The sequence below is a fragment of the Polypterus senegalus genome, chromosome 14 (genome assembly GCF_016835505.1).
Source record: "Polypterus senegalus isolate Bchr_013 chromosome 14, ASM1683550v1, whole genome shotgun sequence".
NCBI classification, from domain to species: Eukaryota; Metazoa; Chordata; class Cladistia; order Polypteriformes; family Polypteridae; genus Polypterus; species Polypterus senegalus.
The window spans coordinates 32,763,280-32,779,091 of NC_053167.1; the positions used below are offsets into that span (position 1 = coordinate 32,763,280).

The window sequence follows — 15,812 nt, forward strand, 5'->3', positions numbered from 1 at the left end:
CGGTCCTTCCAGACGTCCTGGCCGGGCATGGGTCCTGGCCGTCCACCACAATAGATAGAGAGATAGATACTTTATTTGTCCATTAGGAGAAACTAAAACTTAACAGAATCCAAAGAGAGAGAGAGAGAGAAAATAATATCACAAACAGCAAACCCCCAGACATGCATAAGAACTTCTGGCTTGGATACTGGTGAGCTGCTGCTGTTCAAAGCTTTTTCAGAATGACTTATCGTTACAGTCTTGATATAAGAGTGAATCATTTCATTTGCTAAGTTTAAAAATAAACATTAACAGAATGAGTCAACACCCTCCAAGAAAGTAGCATGGACAGATTCAGTCAGCATTTCATAGTCTAGATCAGGGGTCACCAACTCTGGTCCTCGGCTGCAGGTTTTCATTCTAACCCTTTTCCTAATAAGTGACCTCTTTTTGCTGCTAATTAACTTATCCATCCATCCATCCATTGTCTAACCCGCTGAATCCGAATATAAAATATATATAAAATAATTAACTTATTTTGAATTAATTTGAATTGACTTGCTCTAGAAGACTCAGACCCCTCAATTGTTTCTTTTTCCTTAATTAGCAGCCAAACAATAATGAGATACAAAATGAGAAAAACAACTGGTGTCCATCATACAATATCTGAAAATAAAGGAAGATGAAGGTCTCAGTAATGTTGTTCTGCTCAGGTCCCCACAACATTTTACCAGTGCTATTAGAAAAGAGAAAATAAACAATTTCAGAAATGTCTGTTAATGCACCACGAGAGCAGCAACAAGCCACAAAATTAAAGAATTGGTTTAATTAACGACAAGAATTGGCACCTCATTAAGCAACTAGTTGGAGTGAAACTGGTTGGAGTTTGAAGCCCTGACTTAATTGGTCTTCTGTTGGCTCACTCACTTCACATTTCATTTCTGTGTGGGTGCCATTTAAGGGAAAAAAATGAAGCAATTCAGTGGAATGATGAAGAAATTCTGGGGAAAAAATCTTAGAAAAGCAATTCAATTCAACTGAAAGTTAATTAGCAGCACAAATAGGGCACTTATTAAAAAAAGGGCTAGAATGAAAACTTGCAGCCACGGTGGTCCTCCAGGACTGGAGTTGGTGACCCCTGGTCTAGATCAAACATTATTGACTTTAATTGTAATATGTCCATCCATCCATCCATTTTCCAACCTGCTGAATCCAAACACAGGGATCTGCTGGAGCCAATCCCAGCCAACGATCCAATCCCGGGCAGGGTGCCAACCCACCGCAGGACACACACAAACACCAAGCACACACTAGGGCCAATTTAGAATCGCCAATCCACCTAACCAGCATGTCTTTGGACTGTGGGAGGAAACCAGAGCGCCCAGAGGAAACCCACGCAGACACGGGGAGAACATGCAAACTCCACGCAGGGAGGACCTGGGAAGCGAACCTGGGTCTCCTAACTGCGAGGCAGCAGCGCTACCACTGCGCCACCATGCCGCCCCATTGTAATATGTTTGCATCTTATATTTCTCATTCATATAGTGTAAGTCTCCAGACCCTCTCCAGTGTTTTCCACTCTGTCCGATCATATTGAATGAAACCCATCCAGCTTTAAATAGCTTCTAAAATAGGTTTAAGCCAGTTCCCTTCAATAACAAAAAAGCCACAGTACCTGAACTTGCTATAATTCACCATGCGATATCACAATTCTATCACAAAATAAAAAGTGATCAAACTTTCTTCATTAAATGTAGAATGGCCAGATTTAAATCCTTTCCACCACACTTTTACCATCACTATTCCTCTGATAACTTGTATGCTACCTCCTTTAGCAGTAGAGATCACAGAACTACCAGCTCAGTATGGAAATATTTTAATATATCCCAGTTTATATTCCTCAGAGTCTCTTACATCTGCAAGGTACCCTTACACGTAAGGTACCCTTAGAGCCACTATCCTCTCTCTGTGACATCTCTCAAGTTTGCAGCATGTCCAAAAAGGCAGTTAAGGCTGACTGAAGCTGAGGTCTGTAATGACAGTATCACATCTTCATTTCAATTTAAAAATCCATTAAAAATATAGTAATTTTAACATCATTAATTAATAACATTCATTAAAAAGTAGAATATACCAAAAAAATGAGAAGAGAGAGAACTTCTGTAAAATGGTTTCCACATGACTCAGTTACTGGAACAACTCATGTTCCCGATATTGGCAATATGGCCTACTGCATTTATGATATAACATCCTAAGGAATGTGGTACAGCCCTGAAACGAGAGGGGCTACTGTCTCTAACACTCTTATCTCCTTTCTATCTGACAGCCTCAAAAAAAAACTCCTTAAGGACAACAAAGCCAAGGATGCGTCACCCCTACTGGTCCAATCAGTATAAATGGGAGGTGCTTCCAGAAGGTGGTGTCTCAGTTTGGACCTGATGTCACTAGAGACAGAGAGAAAGTGTGTCTTGCTAGACTGACCAGTTTTTTAAAAGGGCAAGTGTTCCACCTATATTGTGCCATCGAGTGTGTGAATGGCTTTCCTGGTTGTCATCCCAAACATTTGAATTCTCCTTGACTCATCATTCACCCGCTACATGCATTACATCTCACACCAAGTTATGGTGAGTACAGGGACTGTGACACTTTGACTACTGCAGAGACCTAGACTAAACCTCTTATTTTAGATGGTATTTTAATGCTGGACAGGTGAAAAAGGGTTAGGGGTTGTCCACATTTAAAGCTTAGGGAATTATTCTAAATGCTGGAGACTTCAAACAAGGAAACAAGTGTCTATCAGCACTTTCCATTTGAGGATACTACAAGCTGGACCTGACTTATTCAAAATGTCGAAGACTTCAAACATAAACCTGTGGTGTAATCCAAGCAGGTCTGACCTTGTCTAATCCACAAGTACAAATCAGTTATTTTCAGCAGCTCTCTATTATCGAAGTCACAAGCTTTTGAGGTTTGGTTGTTTGTTTTATTTTAATCTATACTAATAAAAGGCAAAGCCCTCACTGACTGACTGACTGACTGACTGACTCACTGACCCATCACTAATTCTCCAACTTCCCGTGTAGGTAGAAGGCTGAAATTTGGCAGGCTCATTCCTTACAGCTTACTTACAAAAGTTAAGCAGGTTTCATTTCAAAATTCTACACGTAACGGTCATAGCAGTCGATAATGGTTGACAACGTCCGCCATGTTGAACTTTCTTATTTATGGCCCCATCTTCACAAAATTTGGTAGGCGGCTTCCCTGCGCTAATCGAAACCGATGTACACACTTATTTCGATGGTATGACGCCACTGTCGGCCGCCATATTGAACTTTCCACACGTCACTAATTCTCCAACTTCCCATATAGGTAGAAGGCTGAAATTTGGCAGGCTCATTCCTTACAGCTTACTTACAAAAGTTAAGCAGGTTTCATTTTGAAATTCTACGTGTAACGGTCATAACGGTTAACAATGTCCGCCATGTTGAACTGTCTTATTCATGGCCCCATCTTCACGAAATTTGGTAGGCGGCTTCCCTGCGCTAACCGAAACCAATGTACATACTTATTTCGGTGGTATGACGCCACTGACAGCCGCCATAATGAACTTTCAAACTTCACTAATTCTCCAACTTCCCGTGTAGGTAGAAGGCTGAAATTTGGCAGGCTCATTCCTTACAGCTTACTTACAACAGTTAAGCAGGTTTCATTTCAAATTCTACGCGTAGAAGGTCATAATGGTCGACAACATCCGCCATGTTGAACTTTCTTATTTATGGCCCCATCTTCACGAAATTTGTTAGGTGGCTTCCCTGCGCTAACTGAAACCAATGTATGTACCTATTTCTGTGGTATGATGCCACTGTCGGCCGCCATATTGAACTTTCCAACGTCACTAATTCTCCAACTTCCCGTGTAGGTAGATGGCTGAAATTTTGTACTTATTTTGGTGGTATGATGCCACTGTCGGCCGCCATATTGAACTTTTCAACGGTCTTTGTTACTTATGTGCCCATCTTCAAGAAATTTTGTATGCGGGTTCCCAACGCTAACTGAATCCTACTTACGTACATATATACGTTCATAGCCCGCAGCTCGGTCACCGTGTGAGGTGGTGTTGGGTTCCCCATCCCAACGCCTCCCACGTAGTTGGCTGCCTGCCTATATAAGGCTGTCCGTCGCTCTGGTCTCTACATTCCCTTCTTTGCATTGCCACGGGATTCACGTCTCCCTGCTAATAACTACATCCTTTTTATTTAATTCACGGCTTCTCCGAGTGTTTTAATGTTTGTTTATTACGATTATAGTTATTGTTTAGGTATTTTAGACTTACTTTACATTGTTCAAGTACCCATTTCCTTTATCATTCCAACCGTACCCCCATTAACATGTCTATCGAGGTGATCACCATCGATAAAAGAACTGTCACTTACCGAATAGTTTCCATGCCCGGAAATGGCACCTACTTTTTCCATTCTCTGTGTTGCATATTGCACGGCCATATCAGGCTCACTCTTGATATCTGGAGGCACATTGTGTTTTATGTATTGAATGACTGGGACAGGTTCAAGGTGTGGACTGATGACAGTACAGGAGATAATTATACTACACAGGAGCACCACAAGAGTGAAATGCTTAAGCCCTTCACCTATGCATCTGCATGTGAGTTGATGGCTGCCGCTGAATTGTTCGGTTGTCGCTTTCAAGTGTACCGAAATGGCCAAATATTTTACACCTTTCGACAACCGGCAATGCCTCTTAAACATCTTAGATTGACAGGTGACGATTTCTGTAGTGGACAGTTTGATGTTTATGAATGTTTAAACTCTCAAAAGCTGGATGTGAAGTTATCGATGAAACCGGTTGTATACTTACAATGCTTGACAGATGACGAATGTCTCTTCAACACAAGTCCTACAAATACTGTCGTAATTGAAACAAACCATGAAACTCAAACCGATTATGACAGCAGCAATCCAAGCTGTGAGATCTGAAACAAGATTACTGTTCACATGGCCAACGGTACGTTGCATGCTCAAGAGTAAGTTCAGCGCACAGCTTGGTCATATTACAACCGGAGGGCCGAACTCACAATGTGGTATACAAAGAGATCCTTAACAAATAATTATTGGTATATTTTCCCTCAGTTTAAAAAGGTTTAATTTTCTTCTTAATAAAAATTTTAAGGCAGTACTTTGCCGCTGCGAAGCGTGGGTATTTTGCTAGTCTATATTATATTAAAAACAAATACCACTGACTCACTCATCACGAAATCTTCCGAACCATGAGGACTTAGGACTTGAAATTCAGAATGTAGGTTACCCTTGGCCCATAGGTGATCACTAAAAAATGGTTTTAAAAATTTTGCCGTCCAACCTTGAAATTTCTTACAGTTTTTTAGATCGGTTTGTATGTCTGTCCGCTTTTCACAAGAGAACTACTTAACAGATTTAGACTTTCTCATCGCACTAAGTATCATAGTTCACTTGCAGTACCGATTTATTAGCGCAAATCCATGAGAGACTCATCTGGTTGTGGGGAGAGCGGCTGGGGCCCTTCTCACTCACACGCCTGCCTGGGGGCGTAACCTTAACTCCACTTAGTTAGTGAACGAGAGAACTACTTAACGGATTTAGATCTTTTTTTTTCTATAATTTGCTTGAACATTCCAGCAGATTTTGCGACTTCTCTCATTGTGGTAAGAATCATAGTTTGTTTGCAGGAGCAAAATATTTTTGCTAATCTGAGACAGAGGCTGCGGGACGAGGGGAGGGGGAAGGGGGACGTCAGGAGTAGAGAGCTGGGCCAGGCTCTCCTCACTGTCCTGTTTCACTAATACACTAATAATATATATATATACTGTATATATGTACAGTATATACTGTATATGTGTATGTGTGTGTGTGTATATACATTTTTTAATTCTGAGGGGACAAATGAAATATCTGTTTATCTAAGTGACTTGTCACATAGAGTGTCTTTGCTATTATAGTGATTACTTGGCTACCCTAGTAGCCTCAATCTGATGTATTAATAGCTAACAAACAAAGGCACTTCATATGCTGGTGCATAACTGTACCATAATTTACAAAATACCCTGATGACTACAGCAACCCTGTTGGAAAAATGGCAAGTGTTTTTCAGTTTTCAGTAGAAATGTACAGTGATTGAGAAAAATAATACCATATAAAGAAAAAAAAATAGTACCAGCTATTGTTCTTCCTATTGATTTTGTTGACTTTTTCTAAAAACAACCACGTCTCCTGCAGCTTTTAAATGTGAAGAAATAAACACCTGATTTGTCATATTTGAATGGGGGCTGGTGCGTGTCCGAGTTATGATTCATTCTTTATTCAAGCAGATAGGTACTTAAGTGCTCACAGCAGGGCCGCAGATTTGGCTCTGCGGCCCACTGCTACTAAATCAAGGCCTGTCAGGAGCTCGCTGGAAGAGCAGCTAAGTTCTGATCATTGCCATTTCATTCATAGTTAGGGTGATTATTTCGCTCACTCCTGAACTCCTCCCACTGGGGGAAGCTCACTTCTCAAAGATCTTAAACAAGCTCGTCTATGTCAGTTGTAAAGGAATTGTTCTTGCATGCAAAATTGAGCAATAGTGGAGAACACAATAGTGGCAGATCTATAAAAAAAATTCTGAATCGAGGGGACAATACTTTTTAGCAAAATAATGGTGCTTACAAAGAAAACTTAGTGAAGGCTGTTAGACTGTGATGACTTCACACCAGACAAGGGTGCCGATTATACCTATAGGGAAGAATCTGGAAAAAATCATTCCAGATGTGCTAAAAGGTGTGTAGAAGCTTGAGACCATGAATGCTAGAGACATTCACTGTTCATACAATCCAGGTATTTGGAAGCTGATACTTGGATCCTAACCATCTCTAGAATGGCCATTGAGTAAGGCGGATCATTTATACTTCGTAAGGCACATGCTTACAGATCAGAACAGAACATTATTGAGTTTGTTTGGTTTGGAAAAAATCCCACTACAATCACTTCACTTTTAGCATTACCAAGGGAGCTGTACTGTGTAGCAAATATAACAAATAATTAATATGTGATTGCACTCTGATTTATTCTTTAAATGCTTATGCAGACATGTATGATATTTTTTGCAATATCTTTCTAGATAATACGCTACCATGGCTGTTCGTTTATCTATCCAGAATTTTAAATCACCTGTAGCTCACAAACCGTTTGACCTATTAACCTGAAATTTGGTACACATATACTACGTGACGTCTACTATCCACTTTCGGTTTGATTATTGACCTCCAAGGTTATTCCTCTTTTTATTTTTATTTTATTTTATTGCAGAATCAACTCTCTGCAGCAGCTGTTCTCATCCCTACCACCTTTGCCATCACTTCCCCTGCCTCTTCAAATCTTAAATCATTCTTGAGGCAGATTGAAGACTTAAGTGTCAGCTTAAGTGAAAAATGAAAGAAAATGTACTAAGTAATTGCAACTCAAACACTGACATAATCAGTTTTAATGCAAAAAGATGCCGATGAAAGAAGAGAAGCAGCAACCTCTGAGCAAACAAATGCTAAACATACTGTACAGCAGGGATCCCCAACTCCGGTCCTGGAGGGCCACAGTGGCTTCAGGTTTTCATTCCAACCCTTTTCTTAATTAGTGACCTGTTTTTGCTGCTAATTAACTTCCTTTGAATTAATTTTAAGTGACTTGCTCTGGTAGACTCAGACCCCTTAATTGTGTCTTTTTCCTTAATTATCAGTCATACAATAATGAGATGCGGCACGGTGGCACAGTGGTAGCACTGCTGCCTCACAGTAAGGAGACCTGGGTTCTTTCCGGTCCTCCCTGCAGGACCAGCAAACTGTGTCCATCATACAATATCTGAAAATAAAGAATGTTGATATGCTCAGGTCCACATTAGCAATGCTCCTAGAAAAGAGGAAATTACATTGCACAATGAGAGCAGCAACAAGCCATGGAATTAAAGAACGGGTTTAATTAACAACGAGAATCAGAGCCTAATTAAGCAACTGGTTGGAGTTGAAGTTTGAGGCCCTGACTTAGTTGGTCTTCTGTTGGCTCCCTCACTTCACATTTCATTTCTGTTTGGGTGCCATTTAAGGAAATAAATGAAGAAATTCAGAGGAACAAATCTTTAAAAAGTCAATTAATATGAATTAAAAAGAGTGCAGAAGGACATGAGGGGTGAGGATCAGGTTAATTAGCAGGAGCAGAAGTTAATTAGAAGCAAAAACAAGTCACTAATTAAGAAAAGGGTTAGAATGAAAACCTGAAGCCACTGTGGCCCTCCAGGACCGGAGTTGGGGACCCCTGCTGTACAGAGAGAGAAAGAGTATAAAAACTAGGAATGCTCAAGTCAAGTGTATTCACTGCACGGTATAGTGTACTGCGCCGTTACTGGTTTACATATATTTGCATATTGTTTAATTCTGCTCTGTACTTGTAATATTTCACTATTGTACTGTATTGTACTATATGGTTGCGAGTCATGGATGCTATCCAGTGACCTGAGATGAAGACTGGACTCCTTTGGTACTGTGTCTCTTCAGAGAATCCTTGCATACCACTGGTTTGCCATTGTGTTAAATGAGCAGTTGCTCATGGAGTCCCGAATGAGGTACATTACCTGCATTGTGAGGGAGCGTCACTTATGGCACTACGGCCATTTGGCGCAATTCTGCAAGGGTGATTCAGCTCATAGGATCCTCATTGTTGGGGACCCGAGTGGCTGGACCAGGCCAGGGGGTCACCCACGTAACACCTGGCTGCTGCAGATAGAGGGTTATTTCCGGAGGGTGGGACTGGACTGCGTGTCTGCCTGGGGGGTTGCCAACTGGGATCCCAAGGTGTTTCATCATGTGGTGGGTGCGGCGACGCACTGTACCAGTGCATGCTCCCCAACTTGACTTGACTTGACTATTGTCTTGTATTGAGGATGGCTTGTGTTCTGTTCTGTGTATTGTATTAGATTTTAACACCCACTGAACGCCAAACCTACCTAGAAAGAGGTCTCTCTTTGAACTGCCTTTCCCAAGGTTTCTTCCATTTTTTGCCTACAAGGGTTTTTTTGGAAGTTTTTCCTTGTCTTCTTAGAGAGTCGAGTCTGGGGGGCTGTCAAGGGGCATGGCCTGTTAAAGCCCATTGCGACACTCCTTGTGTGATTTTGGGCTATACAAAAAATAATTTGTATCGTATTGTATTACATATTCACAAATATGTTAAGCTTGCTGTTTTCAACACTTTGCAACCTATACCAAAAAGTACAAAATGGCGAAAAGGTTTGGGGAACCGCAGGCCACCCTGTTTAGTGACAATGATCTTAATTTGTTTGTAATTTCTTGTTTAACACTGGGGTGGGCAACTGGTGTGTGTCTTACACTTTTCTTATGCATATGATGACACATATAAGGGTAATTTAACTGGTACAAGAAAGCCTCTATACAAATAACAATCCTGAGATAAACTACAAAGCAAGACAGAGGTGAACTTCAACCACCAGATCTTTTATATAACCAAGAACATGTCGAAATGTTCTGGAAAGAGGGAGGAAGAGTGTTTAGAAGATTTCATAATGCTGACTGGACTTCTTCTTTTAGGTGATATTGGTTAAGATGATAAAAAGAGTAGAAAACTAAAGCTGCTAATGCCTGTGTGTCTATCTGACTCTCTCTGTCTGTGTTTTAATATTGGACTATTATCAAGGACGTTTCATCCATCCTTTAGACTTTTTTTGCCAAAGCAAGTCACCTAGGCACAGATGAACAGCTAAAGACTCAGCAACAGAAAAGACAGTTGTCCAACATTCCATTGTACTAGAGACTTCAGCTGTGTGAAATAATGACTGTCTACTAACTCACTGCCGTCAATCATTTAAATTCACTTTAGCTTATAAATTTACTTGCAGGGCTACAGACTCATGGTAGGGACACCAACTAAACTCTGGAACAAAACATATTCTAAGGGGTTCCTTTGTACAAATAGTCTTTTTCCTTCTGTGCTCTTTGTGGTGGTGGCTGTGAGGCTAAAGATCTGTGCTGGTGTCCAGAAGATTGCCAGTTCAAATTCCATAACAGCCAGAAGGGATCCCACTCTGCTGGGCCCTTAACCTGAAAATTGCTCAAGGGACGCTGTGCAATGGCTGACCCTCTTGGGAATGCATAAAGTATGTCAAAATTAAAAAGAAAAAAGCATCTACGTCAGGAAGTATTCTCATTTGACTAAGATGTAGTGATGGATGTCTTACTGATTTGAAATGTGCCTGTTATAACAATTCCTTACAAGTAGTAAATTGTATGCACTGCATATTTGGTAAAGGTGCTGAATGCCAAGCTAAACAACAAATTGCATTCTCACATAAGTGTCCATTGTTTATCATGGTGCCAGAACATGGTGTTTCATGGCAGGAAATGTAAGTCAGAATTTCATTGTACCCTGTACACTTGACAATACTGCCACATCTACCACTACTCCTTGTCTCGATGACTGCTATTACATGCAAAGTCAAGCCAGAATTAAAAGTCAGGTTAGGTACTGCTCTGTCCTGTGCTGCCTGTTTTAAAATGAGTGTGTGTCTGTTTGTGAGTTTTGCAATTGGGTTCAAAATGAAAGAACCATCAGACACCAGTTTAGAGCTCATTACAGGACCAGAGTCTGTGTTGGTATCCCAAACTGCCATTATATCCATGGTCTTTACCAAATGATATGCACTCTAAAGCTTAAGCTACCCCTACAGAGACACATTCAACATCTAAACCCACCTAAGATACATAATTAGCTCCCCTGATCCTTTCCTATGACTTTAACATATTTAACTGATTAGTAAAATTCTTTAATATTTAGTTGTATTTTTTACATTTTGGATTCTAGAAAGCAATGATAAATACAAGTACCACTTCCAGTATGGGCATATCTAAATAACAAATTCTTCTTCTGTCATTCTGTACTTTAGCTTCATATTTCTTATCCAAAAGATCAAAGGTTAAAGAAACCTATCGTGAGCATGAAAGAGTTAAAAAGATATGGAAGAATTGTGCTGGTAAGGAGGAGACTTTTATTTTCTATGGAGCCCTATAGGCAAAAAAAAAAAAATAAATCTATTGAACGTATTATTAATCCATTTGAACAAATTAGTAACTCATTTTAGTGAATTACGTAATTCGTTCAAATTGATTATTTTTATTTTTGTCTTATTCTGGTAGCTATTTATATCCACCCATTTTATGCACCTGCTTTGTATGCTTCAAGGTTGAGAATAATTGCAATTGGGAACTGTCATGGTAGCATAAGGCAGAAATCAGCACTTACCCAAATGCCAGTTTCACATACGTCCCCACTCATCCATGGAGAGCAGTCTTCAAATCACCATTTAACTGAACACGTTCATCTTTGGGATGTAATAGGAAACAGCTGTATTGTGACTCAGCACGAGTTAGTGTGCAGACTTCATCCATACAGAACTGAGATTTGTGAGGGTCTATGGCATTGATGCTGACTACTGTATCATCATACCATCTACATGCAAATGCATAGATTTTAGAGATTATCTATCACCTGCCTAGCTAAACACAAAGAGGCAAAACAACAAATGGCAAAGGGCACAAATCTGAAAGAGGGAAGGAGTCAGTCCTGTTTGAACACTACAGATGGTAAAGGCTTCAAGACAGGGTCCTTAGCTGCCACTGGGAAGCCAGAATGTACAGTATGTCCATGATGGCATGTAGAAATTAGCAGCTGAATGGCCGCCTCAAGAATAGAGAGGAATACTCCAAATACAGTCTGGCTATATTTTCTTGCTGTCTACAACTAAAAAAGTGGTGAGCTTTCCTCAAACTCATGATGTGTCTGTCTTTCACCCACACTCCCAGATTCGCAATCTCACTAGACCTTGGCAACACACCCATGCAGTTGTAAATGAGAAACAGATAACCAATGCACAACACACTTAGGAGACAAATGGATCCTTAGGGGGTGTCACCTCCACTGTATGATGTCCACACAGGCCACCTGATACTCTCCATATAGCTTTCACATCTGCATTGCCTTCACATTGCTAATCTTCTCAGTCTCCATAATGGTATGATACACGTGAAGCACTTTCAGATTTCCAGGCTGCCATCTGGGGCGCTGCACTCCATCACCTTGAAGAATTTCAGTTCTTTACTCTAAGTAAGCCTGTCTGCTCACTTTGCACACTTTCTGCTGGCTTCTCCCCATTAGTTTTTGCTTTTTTTCCAGTTTGGAACACAGCGTAATCTATCAAATCTCTTAACTGAGAGCGATCAATACGTCAGCACCCAAAACACCACCAACATGCAGTTATGATGATGTTCGCGGGGATCGCGTTACAGCGCTGTGAGCAGAGATCGAAGCGGGCCTGTCACAGAGGCTGACGGAAAGCATGAATCATTATTAGAGAGCGGCTGTTTCCTTTCTGAGGTATAATGCTTGCTCACTCTCTTTTCCTCTGCATTAATGAAAGGTTGTCCTGTTAACCGCAAGCATACAAGAGCACTCTGAATAACCAGTTACTGTTTCATCTTCATTGGGCAGTCCCAATTGTTTTGTATTTTGTTTTTAAAATCTTCATCTTAAATTAGTTTGTATCTGAATAATAAGTAGAGAGAAGGCTATTGGCCATCATGATGAAAGTACAAATCTGTTCTGGAAAACAGAAACGAGTAATCCAGTGGATATTTGGACTTAATAGGTTCAAGTGAAGTTGAAGTTTCAGATTGTGGCTTATAAAAAATAGTTATGTGGATGGGAAATCAGTTGATCAGAAAGTGTAAGATACAGATGAGCAAAACAGAGAGCCCAATAGACCAGGGGTCGCCAACTCCGGTCCTGGAGGACCACCGTGTCTGCAGGTTTTCATTCTAACCCTTTTCTTAATGAATGACCTGTTTTAGCTGCTCATAAACTTCTTTTGAACTAATTTTAATTGACTTGTTCTTGAACACTCAGACCCCTTAATTGTTTATTTTTTCATAAATTAGCAACCAAACAATAATGAGATACAAAATGAGCCAAAACTACTGGTGTCCATCATACAATATCTGAAAATAAAGGAAGATGAAGGTCTCAGGAATGTTGATCTGCTCAGGTCCCCAAAACATTTTAACAGTGCTCTTAGAAAAGAGAAAATCAACAATTTCGGAAATGTCTGCTAATGCACCACGAGAGCAGCAATAAGCCATGGAATTAAAGAGCAGGTTTAATTAACGACAAGAATCAGCACCTCATTAAGCAGCCGGTTGGAGCGAAATTGATTAGAGTTTGAGACCCTCACTTAGTTTGTCTTCTGTTGGCTCCCTTCCTTCACATTTCATTTCTGCTTGTGTGCCATTAAAGGAATGAAATGAAGCAATTAAGAGGAATGATGAAAACATTCAGGGGAACAAATCTTTATAAAGCAATTCAATTAAAATGAATTCACAAGAAGTTCATTAGCAGCACAAACAGGCCACTCATTAAGAAAAGGGTTAGAATGAAAACCTGCAGCCACGGTGGTCCTCTAGGACTGGACCTGGCGACCCCTGCAATAGAGGCATGGGCGCTCACTTGTCAAACTTTATCAAGGCAGCAACATAAATAATATCATTACAGTTTGGCCACATTCAATAGCCTACTATTCCCAGTTTAAAGATTAGTCATTAGTACTGAGAGACAGAGCAGCGGAAGACTTCAGCAAACCTTTATTTAAATGAAGTGCGAAAAACTTGGACACATTTGAAGAACCTAGTCTTCAATACACAATGGAGCAGGGGTTTGGATACCTGATGTAGGTTAATTTTCATTTTTTTTTTATTTTCAATATATAGGGTGCTATTTTGAGTAACAAGGTAAGTGTAAATTTCTTTCCATTGAAACTTGCATTTGTAGTGTTTCATTATTCATAAAACAAGACCCACAACGACCGAAACAGCTACAATAATAATAATAACAACCATCCAGCTGGAGTATCTCATAGGAGACACAGACACAGCAAAATAAAATGAGACAACATGGATAACTCTAGGCTTTCAATGTTGTGCTAAAGGTTTATTTCAAAGTTAAAATATAGAAGCGGTTATACAAAACTTCTGTTAAAACTTATCATTGTCCATTGTTTACTACCATCTGTGAATTGACTTACTTGTGGCTCGCTAAAAGATCTCCATAGTCAGCTTCTTGTTTGTCAAACTCTGCCATCATGAATTGAGAGGATGGTGATATTGCCTTCTCTGCTCACATTGGCGTAGACACAAAAACAGGATTCATAAGTCACTGTTTAAATATGATTGTTATTCTTCAGTTGTATTGAATTTTTGTCTATACTTTATTAGCCTATTTTGGAAAGATGTCTGATTTTCCTGTCATCGTCACTTCAAGTTATCTGTTATGCTCACCTATCAAGTACAGGTGTTCCTTTAAGTAACCTGTAACAGCATATAAACGATACCAGCTTAGAGATATGCTTATCCATTACCCCACCATCTTTAGGATTATGGGGGCCAATTGACCTAATGTCTACCAAAGGATGGCACCTGTAAATTGAAGATGCAAGATATTTGAAAGGGAAATAGAGAAAGTGAAATGTCAGGTTTTAATAGAGCAAAGAGCAGGAAGGATAAGAAAAAGGCCATAACAGGAAAAAGAAGTAGCAAGTGGGACAGGGATGACCAAGAACCTAACACAGGTCTGCTTGTAAGCTACTTTCTGTGGCAACATTCAAATGTATCACTTCTCAAAGAATTAATTTTGTGTTGGCAATGTGGAACTCAGCAAAGGTTATGTTGACTAGAAACTCTATATGAGTTGGTGAATGTGAGTATGACAGGGTAACCTTCTATTGCCAGTTTTGCCAGACTATATGCTCTCTTTATGGTTTTTTCACTCCCCATTGGTTATTAATTAGATTTATTTTGGTGAATTAAAATTACTTCAAATACAAGGGGCATTCAAATATAAACAGGAATTTATAAGCTAAACTTTATTTATTGAATATAACGAAATGACTTACACACTGTCTTTCAATGTAGTCTTCTGCCACTGCAATACCCTTGTTCCAGCGCTCAGGAAGCTTCTTAATTCCAGAAGAGTACAAGTCTTCTGACTGCATGTTGACCAATTGCTGACCAGTGTCAGTAACCTTCTCATTTGACTTGAATTTCTTCCCTCCTAACAATTCCTTAAGTGGACCAAAGAGATGATAGCCCCTCTCTGAGTGACTTGCACCAATCATACACTCTAGACTGAGAGAGACACTCATCCTCAAACTGATATTTAAGTCTCTAGTAAATCTGAGATTGAATGACTCCTTCATTTGTCAAAAATGTAATAATAATTTGCTGCGCAACACTATCGTATACCTTCTGCACCGATGTGTTGATTACAACTGACAGGAAGGGGAAAAAGAGCAGCTAGCACTACTAACAACAAGTGCAAACATGCATATGTTTGTCCAGTGAGTCACGTCTACCTTGCACTCTTTTTAAGAACATAGCATGAAAATTCCTGTTTATAATTGTGTCAGTCCTTGCCCACAGTGCTGCCACAATAAACTAATGAAAATCAATGGATAGATGAAAGAAGGACCCCTTTGCTTACTCACTGAAAATCTTTCATTGATCAATGATGCCTCATTTTCATTGCACATTATCTTCACCTTGGTTTACAAATTATCTTTATGATACTCTTTAAATGGATTCTATTTTAGTACATTCTGAATTTGATTCTTGTTAATCTGCAATTTGCCAATTACATTGTAGTGTTATTTGGGGTCTCTTTCTATAATATTAGCTACAACAAATAATCCATCCGGCTATATGC

At 39.8% G+C, this 15,812-nt stretch overlaps 1 protein-coding gene across 2 annotated transcripts in view; it reads right to left on the reverse strand.

Moving 5' to 3' along the window:
* Positions 1-15,362, reverse strand: part of LOC120514902 (late cornified envelope-like proline-rich protein 1) — a 29,459-nt gene extending 14,097 nt beyond the window's left edge. For both annotated transcript variants that reach the window (XM_039735538.1, XM_039735539.1), the window contains exon 1: positions 15,004-15,362. In XM_039735538.1, the coding sequence (XP_039591472.1) occupies positions 15,004-15,306 (303 nt within the window). In that variant the 5' untranslated portion in view covers positions 15,307-15,362. The remainder of the gene's footprint in view (positions 1-15,003) is intronic.
* Positions 15,363-15,812: the final 450 nt, after the last annotated feature.